Genomic DNA, 18,393 nt, shown 5'->3' with positions numbered 1-18,393 from the left:
CCTTCTGAGTGAGTGTCCCTCAGGTCCCTCAGCTGGTGCCCATTAGAGAAATTAGCTCAGGCAGTTCAAGGACTAAATAATACAAAACTGATCTAAAACCATAATGAAAAAAAAATTGCCAGATAGACCCATTCCAACTCCACTAGAGAGAACCTCCTGTCCCGCCCGTGCAAGAAAGCAACCCCTTGGACAGCCAAGCGGTCAGAGGCTGAAAGCTGGTGATATTCTCCTTGCCTGTAAGGTTTCAGTTACCCATTTGCACGCTTCAGCCGACGTATCCAGGTTAAGGATGCAACTAGGTCAAAATGAGCCTTCTTGCATCTGGGATGGATCGTGGGAACAGCAGCCTTCAGTCTGCCTGTTCGGCGACCAGTGACGCTGGAAGATTCAAGTAGCTCTGCCCCACGCTCAAGGAGGAGATGCCAGTTGCAATTTGAGTTAAGACGGACACCAAATATTGTGATACACCCATATCGATTAGTTGTCAACGGCTCACGTCTCACGATGTCTGTTATGGGTCGCAGGTTCTCCCACTTGTCTCGGCTACACTGGGCGCCAGTTGTTGTAGTCAGAGTCCAACTCAGTTGGCCTCACACAGGGCACCAACTGTTGCAGCACAAACCAGTAGGCTGCAGCAAGGCTTTTACCATCGATCAGATTCTACTGTCTGTGCTGTAACTCCTTCCTCCAGAGGTCAGACCACACTACTCCCCCTCCACCCAACCCTCTCTCCCACACTCCTCAGGGCTATTTAACTACTTAGTGGAACGAGCTACAGCTGCACATCATCCATGTCAATCAACCCACCGCCTTCGAGGCACGGCCACAGCTGCAGATTATCAATGCTAATCAACACACTGCCTTCATTCCTCTACAGATGCCCACCCAGAGACACAAGCAGAGCCACTCAGGCACGGTGGCACACACGGCAGCACGGCCAGGGTGTGCGTACGTGGGCACGGAGCACTTTCAGCCTTAACACCCCACAACCCAGGCGAGTACTGACCAAGGACAAGCACACACAGTTAGCAATAGCTGCAGGAGGATCTCACTGGATCGGGGAAAAGCAGTTCAAATGTACTCACCAGGTCCATCTCCCACTGCCATACAGCAGCCAGGCACTGCATCCATCCCCGTGAGAGCAACAGGCTAAGAGACTCCCAGCACTCAGCTCTCGAAAGACAGCAGCTGACTCAGAGCAGGTGCAACTCGAGTAAAACAAGCCCCCTTGTATTACAGAAAAAACTGGTAAATGCAGAGAACCCAGGAGGACCCTGAGTTTCCAGCATGATGCTCAGAGAGCTACTGACCATGGCAAGGCTGAACGAGCCTTCCTATAACTGCTCCTTGCCCTCAAGTTATTTCCTACTTTGCAGTCTGGGTGACCAAATAATCTTTCCTGATCTTAAACGGTGATGGTAACATTACTCTTTTAAAATTCTGTAGAGAAGGAAGTAGAATTATCTTCTATGATAAAGAAAATACGAACTGCATGCACCAGTTTGCCGTGGTTGGTAGTAGCTGGGAATGAAGACAACTTACCCCACTGCCAACCCAGTATTAACTCAGTATTCAGAAAGGATTTTGAAATTAAAGCTTTAAGGGATCCATAAGAAGGTGAGCAGATCCTAACTCTTCAAAAACAGCCACATGAGCCAAAGGGCTTTGTTTGGGCTCAGGCTAATTAGCAAACATGCTCCAAAGATATCAGAAATGATGTTTCTTTCTAAAAAAAACTATCTGAAAACAAAGGAAGACGCAAAGTACAAATCAAAGTGAGACTCCACGTCCCTACCGTCCCTCTTTCTATACTGCCTAGAACTTTCTATACTGCCTAGAAGTCTTCCATGCAACCGCTCCCACAGAACACAATGCTGGGCAGCAGGAACCAGGCAGAGGCGCTACTGACATCTCATAGTGCATCGCACACACAACAAGGCTGGACCAAGCACAAGCTGCTCCACTGAGTGCAAGCAGGAAGAGCGACTACTTTAGGTCATTCCCAACTGGAAACCTGCTTCAGGAGCAGTTTGCTACTACCCCCGAGGGAGCAGCTGATTTCATCTTCAACTTGGAAACAAGCGTTTGTTTGCTGCTCTCCCTAGGAAGACAACAAAGGGAAGTTCTCTGCCATGTGCTAACCTCTTTAAAAAGCCTGAAAAGTGCACATGTGTTATTAAATTCAAGATACACTTTTGACACTGAGCCCTCCTGCTAGCAATGGCTGCTCCATTTGCTCCCTCTGGCTTTGCCCCAGGCTGTGCAACTACCACTCTGCCAGCATAATTACACAGCAGAGCAGGAGATGGAGAGGCGTCACTACTTGCCCCGAACAACCTCAGCGTGACGACTACTGGCCCAGGCTAATCGCTTCAGTCTGTGTCAGCCTTCACTCTCCCAAGGCATCAGCCCAGGAGAACCGGGGAAACGATGAGAAACCAAGACACATACCAAGAGCAGAGCTATAAGGCTGACACATAAGGAGGGCAGGCAAGTCAGTTCAGGAATATCACATCCATCCTTCTCCAAGGATAAAAGAGACACAAAAACGTGAAAGGGAGCAGGTGTGCGGCTACAGCCCCGCAGGACTGTGAGCAGCCCTTTCAGGCTCCCAGGGTGTTCTGAAAAAAGTCTGATAACTACAGTGCTGGGTGCAACAGCTCCCTGGGGTGGCGGCAAAACCTGCTGTTGCAGTTGTAGGCTGTATTTTATCCAGGTGCACCTGGTTACAGCAGCTCTTAGAGGGAGTGGGAACAAGTGGAGAGTCCTCATGCCTATACTGCTTCTAACCCCAAAAGACTAAGTCACCAGGCGAAGAGAAGGACGTGGGCCCGAGACACATACAGGACTGGCAATGAAGCGTTTTAGGGAATCAGACATAAACAGTTTATCGACAAGCTAAACACACACACTTTTAACCAGTTTGGAAATAAATAATAACAACAACTTGAAAGACAAATTGAAAAATTCTGCTTGGAAAAGGAGCACACAGCATGAGATCACAGGATTCAGCAGACTATAAAATAGGAAATGAGACTTACTCCTCTCCCCCTACAGCTACACAAAACCCTCCTACATAGATTACAGACACGCTTGGCAATTGCCTTCCTCTTCCAGCCTCTCCCGTTCTGGACAAGGCAGAGTTGGTAAAAGCCTGAATGCAGAGAGGATATTAGATAAAACATCTTGCAAAGCCAAGTGTGAAATATTAACAACAGGAGGCAATGGCTTGTGTTTTTATGCAAGATCACAAATTTGGTGCTTAGAGAGCTTGAGATGTTCTTGCACACTGGAATCTCAAAAGGCTTGTTGACTGTTTCATTTAAAAAGCTATTGAAGCCTATTGGAAAATTTCTATCAGTTCTATCTGTATCTTCTCTAACTTGGTTGGTTATGTTCGTTTTCCTTCCTGCAACACTAAGAAATTATGCATGAATAAAAAGGTTGTTCCTTCCATTCATCTGGCCAGTTTTAAAACAACTCGTACTCATAAAGCAGGCACTCTGTAAGCCTGTATTTCCACATGAAATTACCACAACTGTGCACATTGCATCTGAATTACCAGATGCATTTGTACACACAATTACCCAATTTGCACACAGAACTGCAATAACTGGGCAGGCAAAACGGACATGCAACTGTTCAGCTGAATGGAGCACTGCACTTGAACTGCATCTGGCACTGGGCAGGTTTGGTTTAAGTAGGTGAAACAGGTCCCAGCTACTCCTGGATGCAAAAGAGCTCCTTTTTATGCAGCACAGACAGCAGCATGGCTGGCTGCCCCTACCCTACCTCAACCTTGCCTTTGGAGGAAACTGCCTCCAATTCGGCTTCTACAATAGATTCAGACCTTGTTTATCCTACTGTCCTAGTTGCACATTAATGCCAACTGTGACAGTAGCTGTGCGATAAGGACATGTATTCAACACTGGACACCAGGCTCCAAGAATAACGATCTCTTATGTTCCACTTTGGAGCGTAACTGACACCTGCTGTCACAATCTTGCATAAAAAAAAAAAAAAAAAAAATCATGCTCCGAATACCCAACAAGCAGTCAAGGAGAAACATAAGGAGAGGGAGTCTAAGAGAAGATGCAGGCCTTCTTCCTTCTTTGCAAGGGCCTCAGTAGTATAGGAGCAGGAAAGATGGGGGGGAGGGGAAGAGAAAACACTTGAGAAGCTGTTACCTGTACATTTTATAACCAGATAGCCACTGAGACTCCACAAACTGAACTTCCTCTTCAGCAATTTCCTACTGACATCTCTGCTCATTGTATTTGTCCCCAGGCTCAGATATCTGAGCTGATGATTAGGGCAACAGCGGCAACGAAACTGCTCCCACGTACCAGGAAACACCAAAGGAAAGGGACTGCCCAAAAGCCAGGTGGGACCACAATCCCCATGGACGAGATCATCAAGAAGTTGATAGACATTCATCTCAGAGTAAGCTAAAATCAAGCCCAACGTGACAGGACAGAGGCATTTCCCACTTGAAGGCTACACAATGACCTAACATCTGTCTTCAGAGACTACCAGAGACTGGGAGTTAGGCAAGCCAGTACCGAAGTGCAATGACATGCCAGGGGTGTATTTTCAGCTAATAATCAAGCAGTCCCTTATCTGGAGGTACTGGATGGCATTAGAGTGCCACTTTGTCCTTGTCCGGCTGCAAAACAGCCGCAAAGCACCTGGCCAACATTAGCTGGAGATGTTACATTTATGATTTTATGGCTGATTTTTTTCCCCCTACTCTCTATCAATTGAGTTCACTGTCTGAATGATCACATCTGTTTATGTTCCACAGACACCTGCATATCTTGAGATGACAGCAACTCCCTGAATGCTGTAATCAGTTATTTCTCAACAGAGGAATTGCCAATTTGGTAAATAAAGCTCATTATAAAAGAACATGGAAATGTATTACAGTCGCCTAACAGAGAAAATTGTCCAGTGCCGCCAAGTAATCAGCCCTGGCACCATAGTCCCCCCCAATTTAGGGCAGCTGAAGTAATGACATGCAAATTACTCATGCCAAGGCAACACTGGATAGGGGCAAGAGGAAAATGAGGAAGAGATAAAGTAGGTACTTTTCTCTTCAGACCAACAACAATTTAAAATCTAGTGTTTAGATTTTAAACCTAAAAGACAGACCTTGGTGCTCCAAATTTCTGCATTCAGAGGTCAGAAGTTTCGTGGCTCTGTGGAACCTGGCTATCCCCAGCAGATCCAAAGGCTGGTATGGCAGCAGCAGCAAAAGCCAACCCAGCACCGGTACAAACAGATCTGAGGGCACCAGGTGTCCTACTTTGGTTTGGAAAACTTGCCTTTCCTCCCTGGGGGACAGCAAGTCTGACCTGCAGGGTGATAAAAAGCTGGAATTTTTGGAAGATCTGAGACTAACAGAGATGAGCCATTGGTAAGCAAACATCACTTCTGAAGAGGAAGAGGGTTCTGGCATCAGCCCTCCACAAGAAGGAAAGGCATTTTGTTGCTTTAATGAAGATGTAAAGCACTAAGTTGCCACCTAAAGAAAAAAAGAGGTGAAGCAGAATATAACACAGAAAACAATTCTCAGCCCTCCTCATCCATTTTCATAAACATTACATTAAACTCTGACATAACCTCCAAAAATCCATGTTCACATTCTTCAGAAACTGTCAGGTACAGTCAGAGAGGACACGAGCAGCAAATGCTGCCAGAAGAAGCTTTAGCCAGAGACAGGGAATCAAGTTACCAAACCAGACCTGCTCCCCTGGTTTGCTAACAGGTCTTTGTAAAATCTGCAAATTTGCTGCACCTACCTCTGCAAGGACAAAATGCCAGAGGCACACAGCTCCCGCTGTCCCTCGGCTCTGCAAGGAGAGGGCTCAAAACACAGAACAAGGCTGAAAGGGATGGTGGCTTATGGCAGACAATGCAGGAACCACATACAAGAGTTGGGGCAAAGAAAGATAACTCGGGCTCTGTGTTCAGCAGAGGTTTTTTTCAGTATGATTCACCCATACCAGTTCCTTTCAGCCAGGACTTTGCACTCTTCCAAATACTTTCAAATAAGCCAAAGTCATTCAGCTCAAGACCAAAACGAACAAGTTCTGTGATTAATAAACTGTGACTTGAAATATTTCTATTCCTCACACTTGTTTGGAGTTTTTGTTGGCATGGATAGTAGGCAGAAAACAGCAATGTGCAACCTCACGGGACTGAAAGTATCTCACAGCACACAGTGACCGTTAAACACTTTATTGTTTAGGAGGGAACCCTGGAAGGGAAGAAACACGCCTGCTGGTGTAACCAATGGGAGCACGCTAGGAACAGTTAATCCTAACAAGCTAGTCAGGGTTACTTCCAAATACTTTGGACCCCCTTTCTCCAGAGCAAACGGACAAAGATAACAGCTCTTGAGACTCAGATGTGGATTGGTGAAACCAAAGCTAGCACAGGGTGAGCCAGGCTCGTGTTGGGTTAGCCTCCAAGCCACAAGCTGTGCCGGAAGCACCTGGGGTCAATCTGGTTCTTTACATTGTAATACAATAAAAAAAGAAATGACAGCATCCCCCTCTCCCAGGACCCTCCCTTCCAACTCCAGGAACATCCACTGAGACTGATACATGCAGGCAATTAGAAGAGGAATCACGTCACTGTCTTGGACCGCGAAGGGCCAAAGGCACCAGTTTTGGTCAGTGTCTATCCAGAAGGATGCTGGGGCTTCCAAGGGCGTCTGTGGTCCCTGTCCTCTGCTTTTTGGTGGCTGATGTTTATCCAGAGTTTACTAACAGCTCCTAGAGGAGAAAGGAAAGAAATGAAAAGGCAGCAAGTTAGTTACGCAGCTGTTTACACGGGACTGTTTCCCTCAGAAATGAAGGAGCAAAGTGGCAGGGTGAAAATCCCACAGAAAAATCATCAGGTTTCACCTGCTGTAAAACACAAGACACTCAAGAGGACAAAGGACTGCAGAAGGAAGACAGCAGGCCATGATACCAAAGGTGAGACTGAATCTATGAATGAGAATACATGGTCAGTTGCAAGTGATCGGGGTTCATAAACCCAATGGGCTACAGCAGGAGAGAAAGGCCATGGTCTCAGGTAAGCCTCAGAGCAGCTGGGTGGCAGGAGTAAGTGTAGTTCCACGCTAAGTCCCAGCCTCAGCAGGACATGGGAGCACTTTGATTAGCTGCCATCAAACATGCACACACCACTCTCTCATCCTGGAACAGGATCAACATAAGAGCAAGCACTAGAGAGGGAAGAGGAAGAAAGGGAGGGACTTGGAGACTGCCCTAACTCCTGATATGTTTGACAGCCTTTATCCTGTTAAGATCCAAACCCTCCTAAAATTCAAAGCAAAATCACGCCTGCTTTGTCCTCACAGCAATCTCCTGTTTCCCAAGTGATACATTCTCAGATCCTGCAGGGTTCTGCACAAGAGTTGTGGACTTCTGATGGGTAGAAAAAACAGGAGGCTTTCGACCCTTTTAGGATGGAGAATGCAGAGCCTGCTATGCTCTCTTCCCATTTTTATCTTACCATTCCTATGAAATCAAACCAACAACGCCATCAGCAGTGGATGAGAACACAGTTGGCACCAGCTATAACACCGCCCCTCCCTCTGAGGATCTGGGGTATTAATGTTGGACCTACAATTCAAACCCTAGGTAATCAGCTCTCAGGCATCAGCAGTGGCATCTTTATATTAGTGAACTGCTGGTGTGGCTACATGACCAGCAGAATTGCATAGGGTGAGCCCATCAACATGCTACGTTTCTCTCACAGTCTGGATAGGTGCAGTTCCATTTTGCAGAGCAGACAGTCCTTACCCATGTTTAGAGGACCCTGCTAAAGCCAACTACAGAAAGACAAGTGAATAGTTAGCTGCACGTGGTCCCACTACCCGTTTTACTAGTGCTCAGTTCTACTCTCTAGACGCTAGCCTTTCTTAGGAAAGGAGCTGTGCTTCTTCAAACGTGAATCAGAAAGGAGACCGCCACAAAGTATCGACGGTAGCACACTTGGCAATATCCGTCAGAAGGTGAGGATGTAACTAACTAGTAGATCTGGGCTACTTCTGCATAGCAGGCTGGTATTTGCTGCCCAGCACCTGCAAGGTCAGCATTTTCAGTCTACATTGACCATACATCTCCAAAGAGGGCCCCATCTCTACACAACAGTGAACTGGAAAAGCTTCAAAGGACTCAAGAAGAAAAAGAAAATTGTTTGCCAAATTATTTAGACAAAGCTTATACAGAAATCTGGCAAATGAACCATCAATATTATTCGACTGACTAATTTCTCAGGTAATTTTTCCCATCATTAGTGACTTAAAAGTTTTGCAGAGCAATACGTTTTAAAAACTCCAATAGCACTCACACAAATTACAATGAGTGAAGCAGCAACAGCTCACAATCAATTTTGCAATAATTTGCTGTATTCACACTGTAACACTTCAGTGAAGTGTCGAGGAACACTACACTTTGTGAAAAAGCCACTGATGTGGCCACTCTGCAGTTAACCCTTGTGGAAGATAGTAAAACCTTTTCCTTTAAAGTAATTTTAAAGAATATCATAGTCACACCATTTCACGTTCAACATCATAACTACATATTTTTACTTATTTCAGGAGAAAACGCAAACAGCCAGCACTTAACCTCAATCAATTCCTTCCAGCCTAACCTACTCACATACCAGGAGATGCACTGAGCTGGAGGCTCGTGAACATTCCTTGTGCAAAACCATCAGGTTCCATCTCATTCTGGATGACTAAACTTTCTCAAAATCTTTTGCACAGTGAGCGCTGGACCCAGAACTGGTGGGCTGCCAGCAGGCCACACACCGATTTCCTGCTGCACAGCTCTCACCAAGGGAAGCTTCTGTGGACAAAGGATGCAGGTAATGACACTGTCAATCAGCCCACACTGCTCCCAGTAGTGGCCTGATACAGTTACATCTAAGACCAGCCCGTGCTGGGTGGAGCAGCTGATTAACGTACCCTCCCTCATCAGGGGCACAGAGTGCTCATGAAGGTTACAGGGTTGGCATTTTGGGGGAACTGAAGGGCTCCCACTACACAACAGCCTGCACAGAGAGGTGGCATTCCCAGCTGTTTCAGACTGTCTTGCTCAGGTGCCAGCCCAGATCTCACAGCATTTGCCACGCCAGCGTAGACCACTACCACCCTCAAACCTCTAATATTGCTAAGGTTCAATTCATGAAGAAAGTGAAACCAGAGTATGGACTCTGGCTGGCTGTGAGCGTGCGCTCCTCTGGACCCTCTGCAGGACATGCCTGCCGTGCAGCACAGGCATGGTTAACAGCTAACGGTGCTGGAGGCCAGAGGTCTCCTCTGCCAGCTACCGCAGAGCATCACACAGCAGCTGCACGCTGCACAGTGGAAGCTCTGTAGGCCTTGTGGTCTGTTAGCCCATCATATAAGTCTATGGTTGTTAGCGTACGCATGTAATTGTTTTCATTGTTCCTAGGCCATCAGTTTATAAACCTGTGGCTAACTACTTAAAAGCACAGTTGCATCCATTTCACACCTCACATGCTGTGTAAGAGCACGGAAGGACACCACACCTCTAAGACTAAGCCCACTCTGGGCTAAGCTAACCGTTTACACCAGCGTTTTACTTGCCCCTAGCACCGCAACATGCCGATACAGATTTGACACCCCTTTATTTCCTTCCAACCTGCAATCCTCCCTGCAAGATGCTACCAGGTTGCTACAACACTTACCTTGAGCAAAAGGAGCCAGGACAGGGAAGGAGAAGCCTTACCTCTCCAACATGCTTGTAACGTTGCATATATACCAGACAAGTTGCATATGCAACAGGTCCAGGCACCTTGCAATCACAAGGTGCTCCCACATGACAGGATATTCCCAATTAATTGAGGTGAGGCTCAGCCTAAAGAAGTTCAGTGCCTCATCGTAAAATAACTGCCCCACAGTTGGCGTTAGCTGGTCTCTGCTGAAGTCTTAGCAGAAGAACAACTCGGGAAGCAAGAAGCCTTGGAGAGAGTACCACATACTCCAAAGAGAAGGGACGGTACCCTTCGTGCACAGGGTGAGTAGGTTATTTTTAATGCCACTGCCAATGCAATGTCAGGTAGACACCAGGTTCCAGTCCTGATGAGCTCCAGCCCAGCACCTCTACGTATGAATACAGTGTCCGTACAAAGGCGATTCCTCACAGCTGCGCTGCAGCACAAATAGGAACGGCAATCTGTTCAGTCCTGGCAGCAAATCCAGCCAAAGGGCACGCAGGGCTCTCCTCCACACCTCTCCTGGCAAGCAGAACCTTGAGCCACTAACCCATGCTCTTCCACCAGCACGAGACCCCGCCTGGGAACTAAGAGCAGTCAAAATTGGCTGGCTGCTCAGCTGACACAGCCCACCACTCTGCAGCACCCGTGGAGAAGTCAGTAGCTTTCCAGTTCTGCTTCCCATTGAGTGAGGAGTAAGCGTCAAGCTCTGCAAGTAGATCTGGCTCCACAAATCTCATCCCTGCTGAGAAGGGAGTCCAGGCAGCACCCAGCATGGTCCTTCTCCTGTAACAGAGCGCGTAGGCCTTGGTACCAGCGTCAGGACAAGCAAGTCTCAGCAAGATTTTTCAATGCGCTGCTCTTGTCCTCCTCCTGTTCCTCGTTGGTCTGCATCCCAGCATAGGCGCTCAGGGCTGCCTGGTGAGTCTGCAGCATCCTCTCCGCCTCCCACAGTCACTGGCTAGCTCTGCACCTCGGCTCTCGGCCTCGCCGGAGGCTCACAGCCAGTGGAGGAATCTCCCTCCTTGAAAGCCCAGACCCCAAAGAACTTCCTCCCTCAGTGTTTGCCAGAGACACTGTTTGCCAAGCCTCAGCTGTGCTAAGACATATTTATTTAACCAGCCTTTAGTCTCACAGGGTAAACGCTGCAAGCTTCCTCCAGCGAGTGCTTTGTTCTAATATTCCTTTAAGCAGTCGCACCATGGCGCTTACACATATGGGCACTGTGTAGCTACGAAGAAATCAGAAGGCAGATCCCCATAATAAATGACTCTGTGCATTTGGAGTGTCAGTGACAAAGGAGAAATTAATCTCCATAGTTCCTAGTTCCCTACTGTGTGCAGGCAGCTCTCAAAACCAGAACACCTGTTGGCACACAGCAGACTTCACTAACGTGACCACACAACTTTTTCATCTCAGTTAGTCTGGAAAGAGGCACTAACGAAATACAAAAATCCCGACCTGTCCTAAGATGGGTGTTCAAGGCCTCTCCACTGGATAAGGCATTTGTTGCAGGGCTATTAGCACCCCAAAGCGCTGCAAGGGACATTTGAGTCACTTTGGTTTGATGTATGCTGTAGGTATTTTTTGGTTATGTGCAATTTGTTCTGTTACATTCAGGGTATTGGCTATTTTGTGGAGCAGCTGTGCTGACTAATGGATCACAGCACTTCTGTGCCATATAGTTATTGCACAGAAAAGGCTCTCTGTCTCTCTCATCCTTCAGGAGTCCAACAGTTGCTGTCCTTGGGTTTGGAATAAGGAGGGGCAGGAGTATGCCTGGCAGCAACAAAAAACATTAATTCAAAAAGCTATGAAGAGAGTTTTGTTTTCCCTTTTCTCTGTACTGGTGTTAATAGCTCTGCAAAGCAGAGAAGTTCACCCAATGACTTCTTGGCTACTTCCCCAGATGGTGTCTTCAAAGCTGGCTTGACAGCAGAAAAGACGCCTTTCAAAAAGCTCACCAGACGCATTGTCAGAACACCCCAGAAAGTGCTTTCACGTGGAAGTCCACTGGTCTACATACCCCACCAACAGCGTGCAAGGAACAGAAACAGTCTTTCTGGTTTCCTCTCCCCCCTCCTCACTCTCCTTTGACTCACAAGAGCCAACACGCTGTTCGCTTTTGCTCTGCCTCGACACCTCCCCATTGCTCCGCATCACCCAAATATGAAGTTATTTACTAGCACAACTAATCTCTAGCTGTTCTGAGTCTCACCTGTTTGTTCATGCATTATAACATTGATTTCCTCCAGACAACTGTTCTGATCATTGTTCTAACTCGCAGAGAGCTCCCGTCTTTAGCCTTGCTTAACAGGAAATGTTTTGCCACTGACTGAGCAGCTCTGCTTTTACTAGACTGCACACAAAAATCATCCCAGCCGGGGGGCTGCATCTCCCCGCTGAGCCGGTAGCCCCAGACATCACAGTAGGGAACATACACAGTGCTTTTGATTTTGGACATGTACTAGAAAATACTGGGGCCAGGAGGAACAAACACCGCTCTACAAAGGGCCACTGCTGAAAGGATGGCTGTTAATTAATTGGCATTCAAACTGAGGGCAGTTTTTGTTCAATCAATGTTAATTGCATTTAATCGCATCCTTACCATTAAGAAAAGCCACCAGGCCAGGCTGATGTTGCTAGTGCCTAACACGCAGATTCCACCCACGTTTGGGAGGCAAGGCAGGAAGAGCAAAGTAATGGAAAGAAAGGAAATAACCCTTCCTCACCCCTTCTGCATCACTGCACAATTTCATCGGGTCTGTTCCATTATTTAAACAATTTTTGTTTTCCAATAACATTGCAGAGGAGCTCAAAGGATGAAAATTAGACATGGAGCATTTCACTACTAGTTATTCTTGCTCTCCTGAGTACTAGCTTAGAGCTTTGCTAACCTGCACAGCCCTGGCTATTGTGCTTCTGTAAAGGACTGAAATACAGCAAAATGCTTATGTGAAGAGGTGTCTGCTTTTTAGTCCTGGGCTGGTCCCAGCAGACCTGCCAGTGCCCCTCAATATGACCCACAACTGCTGACTGCCACCTTCCATCAGCTCTGCCAACGTCTTTCTCCTCACCTTGCTGCTGACCACAACTCCACCACGTGCCAAAGCACGCTGCAGTCTGTCTTCCCGTGACGTCTTTTAACACGAAGTAGTATTTGCTATTAAGCAACCTCTGACCAAATTACCCTTGTAAGTCAATGCACATTCGAAGCCTGAACCACTAGTGCATCCACCAGCAATTGGCTCTGACTTGGGGACCGTGCCACGATCTGCCCAGCCACCTGCTTGGGAAACTGGAACAATCCTCTTGCCTCTGCAGGAATCAGGCCTGGGGGCAGAGGGGCAGCTTTTGTAGCACAGGAAGCCCAAGGTGGCAGATTTCATGACTACTGGCTTATTGCTTCTGCAAGTGCCTTGCGTTTTTCCAAATCAGTATCAAGAACAATAACAATCAAGGCTGGGGCTCTGCCGGCACCTTTCCCCTGTGGCAGCATACAACGCTCGCCCAAAGCCGACGCTGCAGTTTATCACAGGTTTTCTTTATCCCTCGACAAGTGTTAGTCCCATTGCCTCTCACCGCATAAAGTGGACGTATCACAAGTGCCGTGAAGGACTGGCTGAGTTTTAAGTGGTCTGAAATGGCTCCACTAGACTTGGTCAAGATTGCTTTAAAATCATTTCCCATTAGGACTGTGACCCTCTCTCTTTACAGCCAGCATAATGACTCTACCTCCGGGGAAGATAATTACATCCCACTATCTATACACATCAGAAAGTATACACTACAAACACTCCCGTGCCTTTCTAGAACAAGGGAGAGAAGGCACTGCAGGAGGAAAAGGAGATAACGCCAGCTGCCCCTCCATCCCCGCAACTCCGGAGTTACCCCGAGCGTTTTGCAAAGCTCGTGGATTAGCCCCTGGGAGGGATAAAGGGATCCAGAAGGCACAGAGTGTTTCTAAAGCGGAACAACGACAACTTGTACAAATCCAGCTCTGGTTTTGCGAGGATTAAAATGAACTTCACCCAGCTGTGAATATCCGTTTCCAGAGCCAAAAGGAATGGAAAACCACTTACTGATGCAACAGTATTTCATTATTTCAAACCCTAAGACCAACGCTTCCAAAAACGAAGGACAGGCAACAGTAATGTTATTGCTGGGGGATGTCGGCTGCAGGGGTTTCACTGCTGAACTGCCAAGCTGTGCTCTGAGCACAACATTACGAAACAGCACACACACATAAAAGCAACTTCTCCACACCGTCATTCCTGCTCTTGCTACCAGCCCCCAGCATAATCAGTGGGAAAATAAAAGGAAAAAAATAATCCCAGAAGCCAAGAGACTTTGGATTAGGTTGTATAAATGACCTGTTACCTCCTAAGACAAGGAAAGAAAGAAATGCAATAAATACCTGCAAAGCCATTCCAGTATTTTCGATTAAATGGATTACAGAGATGGAAAGTACATGATGCGAGATGTTATAAAACAAGACGCCAGGAAAGTGCAGGAATTTGAATCAGGCTGGCAAATGATCCCTGCAGACTATTGAGGAAAATTAATAGAGAGAAGGGATAGAGAAAAGATACAGTAAGAATACTGACTGATGAACAGTGTTGTTAGGATGTGTAAATTCAGGATGTCAGACTTCTACTTCAATCTGCTTCAGACCTGGAACAAAAATAGCAAATCCTACTGTTAAAAAGCACTGGAAGTAGAAAAGTCAGATATGCCAAGCCTCATTTCAGGATAGGTTTCCCTTGTGCATCCCTCAAGATTGAAGTTTGTGATTTTAATTATTCCTGGAACATTGTGTGTATAGGGATTCAATGCAGGGATTACTAGCAGGATCCTTGTTATAAGTGCCACTTCTCAAACAAATTACACTTCACTGGATGTCAGTAACGTACGCAAGAAAACAAATTAGATAAAGGCAGCAGGATGGCAAAATACAGATCTGGTGCAAGGAAATTTCACAAGGTCACCCAGAAAAACAGACACTTAGAATATAACATTTCTATTCCACAGTGCACTAAAGCTCCACATAAACCAGACACAATACACCTTCAATACACCAGCGACTCCACACAAGTCTGAGACCAAGCCTAGGTGAGAGATGCTTTCTTGGGAAGAAATGCCGTCAGGGTGGGGGTGGAGGAAAAGAGAGATAGAAAGAGCAACTCCAGGTGTCCTCTGAACTCCTTGGGATCACTCCATCCTATTCCTTGCCTCTGACTGTTGACAGCCAAACACAGAGGGATGGGACAAGCCAGGGAAAGAGGATGTCATTTTGTTTGGAGGCAGATACAGCAGATCCTTGGCCGCGGGGCTTCTTCGCAAGCTGATCCCAACTTTACATACTGCGTTTTGCCTTTCCAGATCTCATCCTGGAATGGGCACATCTTTAACTCCAGGAGTTTTCAAGAAGACGGAAGCACAGGAAAGCCCAGTCCTTGGGTAAAGCTCAAAGAGGTGCTGAAAATGCCTCGCAACCCCACAGCTACAGCACTGCGCCTTTGAGATGGGATCTCAGTAGTGGTTTTTAAATTCTCTTCCTGGGGATTTCACCTGACACTTGCAAGTGTCACTAAACCCTGCAGTTTTCCCAGGTGCTACAGGAAGGTAAGCACTGCCTGGAGGGCATGAACCAGAGTCCTAGGTGCTGTTGTCAGGCTCCTCCCAGCTTCGCCCAGCAGCTGTAGATAAATCCCCACCTCCATTTCCCTTTCTGTACAGAAGAGTAATGCTACTTACCAACCCCACAGAGGTACGGTAATTATTCACCAGCAGAAGATGCTAAAGAAATGTAAAAATAAATAAATAAATAAAATCACACAGTTCTCAAGGGATCCATCCCTCTCTACAATCTGCATTTAGGCTTCAGAGGAAATCTAGTGCTTTATCTTGTCCCTTTCTGCCTTGCTTTATTTAGCAGGCTCCTGCACTGGATAAAAAGATTTCCTCTCCATGTCCATATTTAAGGTACGGCTGACTCCTGCCTAGTCCAGCTTCATATACCAAGCACAGAGGCAGGCAAAGACTTCTCCAGATATCCTTTCTCTATGCCTAATTCTATTTCTGCTCAGTGATACAGTGAAATTCCACGCTGAAGTATTATGAGCTTGACTGGCTTTATTTGTTTAACAGTTCACATTTTCATTAAGCTGTTGCTATTCGGCAGCCAGTAATTTTATTTGCGTGATAGCTGTATTCATCTCGCCCGTATGGGTGTAGATGTCGCTCTCCTTTTCTTCTGGCTGAAGAGGCAAAAATCAGCAATTGATAAAGCCAAGGTAGGACTGGGAAATCTCATGTCTGTTTGCAGAGAGATGTGGGATATAACTTCTACCTGTTTTTGTGAAACACCTCCCAAAGACTAGGGAGGTAAAGAGCCTACAGGTAAACAAAAAAAAAAAGAAAAAAGAAAAAAAGAAAATTCGCATTGGGAGACTAGCTCACTGCCCAGGTACCAAACCAGAAAGTGAAATATCTTTCATCAGAATCAGCCCATTTGACTCAGCACTGCAACTCCTCAGCACCAGAAGCTTACTGCTGACTAAGCGTTTGCAGTCCTTGAGTATCAGATTTTAAAGAATTAATTACACCCCAAACTCTTGCCAATCTTTAAGTATCTTGAAATATTTAGTCCCAGGAGCTGCAAGATCTGATTAGATCACAAGCAAGAGAAGCCTGGTTGGCTGGCCAACACCAAGCCCCAATTAGACAATCCTCTACCCAGTTCAGACAACCAGACAGAAAAATATCAGGCATTTTGAAATGCTAATGACCTTAACTGAGACAGTCAAATGACTCAACCACACCTCTTAGAGGTTTCAGAAGTCACCCAAAAACCCCTGAACATTTCACTCCACCACTCCCCTTTTACAACATCAAGGAGCAGAGGAGCAGGGAAGCCTTGCCTGCTTCGTGAGCACTGGGTAAGGAATCCACAGTCTGGGCAGGAGGGTCTTGGTGCTCCCGCCAGGCACAACACACAGACTGGGATGGAGAGGCTGTGGATGAATTGGAAGGCCATGGAGACGTTCAGTCATGCGCTTACGTGTGGATGCCCAGCCACAGGCACAGCGAGGCAGCAGCCTGTGGGAAGCTGCACGCTTAGCCCTGAGCGCAGAAGCCATCGTAGCCAGTATCTCAGCAAGACCGATTTGTTGTGAGCAGCTGCCCACTGGCACCCAACATAACCAATGCAATTTAAATAGCAGCAGATAAGACGCCCTACAACCTGAAACATGGATCTGAGCAAACAAAGGGAGAATGGTGAACACTGTGAGATGCATCTTTATTTCTTAATCACTGTCTCCTCCTGCATAAATTCCAAATCCTTCTTTCAAGATTAAAATCCCTTACCAAGTGAAAAACAAGCTCAGCATTTCTCTAGCTCCTTCCTGTCCCTTTCAGTCTTCAGAGGGCACCCTGGTAGAATACCAGATGCTGGAATAAGCCACAAAAACCTCCTAAATAATTACATCCCATCTCCTCCACCACAAATTTATAGTCCTGCATCTGTGTCAGGACACAGACCTGCTTCCATCTGTCTAAAACACATCCTTTACAAAGAGGACCTAAAGGCAGAATGCTTAACGGAAGCATTTGAAAACATATTAAGAGACTGGAAAAGAAAGTGACAGTTTGTAAGTGTGCTGTTCTCTTGTCTTGTGGACACTGCTCAAGTGGAGGGGGAGCTTTTCTTTTTCTTTTTTTTTTTTTTTTTTTTTTAAATTTGACAAATTATGCTGGTCCCATCTTGTAATTTCCCTCACTGTGCAGCATGTCTGTTCATGATAGATACCAGTGCAGCTGCTTAGGTGTCCGTTTATCTGCTAGGAAAGTATTGTCTATTTGGAACCAACTCATCCTAAAACAGTAGCCCCAGAGGCGGAGAAAGAAAAGGGAAGGAGAAAGAGAGACGAGGGAGCTGTCAACTGGGAATACATCCACGCTTCTGCTGTAAAGGTTCTGGCAAAAAGCAAGCATGATATTTAGTTTTAGCTACATCCATTCTTTCCCCCTCCTAGACCATTCTTTTCTAGTATCACTCAACACCTCTTTACACCCTCTTCCCACAAAGACCTTACCGCTAACATACATTTAATTTCACACTTGCAACCTGTGGAAACAAAGCAAGCTCACAGCCTTCTTCCACAGGTCTGTGCCAGTGCAGAGGAGCTCTCAGATCCCAACCTGGACAATTTTCAGTTTAAGACAGGTAACATTTTAAAAGAAAACCAGAACATATAGGGGGGGGTGTATGGGGGGGTGTGCTGAGAAAGAGATCACCACACAAAAATAAAAGGCAAACAAAGGGTATTTATATTTTGTGTTTAAAGAGACTTTAAAACTTGCCAGTTTTCTGTAACTAGGATTAGAAAAGAACAAACTCAAACACTTTGTCCTTCTGTAGAGCCGTCCGAGCTGAATTTCACTCTCTGCAAAATGGCCAATATAGAAAGAACTCATAAATCCCTGTGACGTAAGTAACTTCACATTACTCTTGGGGAAACAGAGGCAGAGACAGATTCATTAATCCAAGTAAATGAATGTGTGAAGCAGTCTGGATTTCTGAGTGCCCATAATGTCCCACACAAGAAACAGCACCGAGGGCCCCGCAATTTT

The 18,393-nt window shown here is 46.3% G+C and overlaps 1 protein-coding gene across 9 annotated transcripts in view; it reads right to left on the bottom strand.

Annotated features, from left to right (window-relative positions):
* Window positions 1–6,224: 6,224 nt before the first annotated feature.
* The window catches only part of CHCHD6 (coiled-coil-helix-coiled-coil-helix domain containing 6), a 116,388-nt gene continuing 104,219 nt past the window's right edge, over window positions 6,225–18,393 (bottom strand). For 4 of the 9 annotated variants that reach the window (XM_037387024.1, XM_037387014.1, XM_037387019.1 and 1 more), the window contains 2 exons: window positions 15,514–15,555; window positions 6,225–6,779 (listed from right to left, as the gene is read on the bottom strand). In XM_037387024.1, coding sequence (XP_037242921.1) covers window positions 6,756–6,779; window positions 15,514–15,555 — 66 coding nt within the window. In that variant the 3' untranslated portion in view covers window positions 6,225–6,755. Of the gene's footprint in view, window positions 6,780–14,363; window positions 14,431–15,513; window positions 15,556–18,393 lie in introns of all 9 variants that reach the window. The other 5 variants (XM_037387015.1, XM_037387021.1, XM_037387020.1 and 2 more) reach the window with 2 other exon arrangements.

Source organism: Falco rusticolus, chromosome 4, assembly GCF_015220075.1.
Source record: "Falco rusticolus isolate bFalRus1 chromosome 4, bFalRus1.pri, whole genome shotgun sequence".
Classification (NCBI taxonomy): Eukaryota; Metazoa; Chordata; class Aves; order Falconiformes; family Falconidae; genus Falco; species Falco rusticolus.
This window is presented reverse-complemented; position numbering and strand designations above follow the sequence as displayed.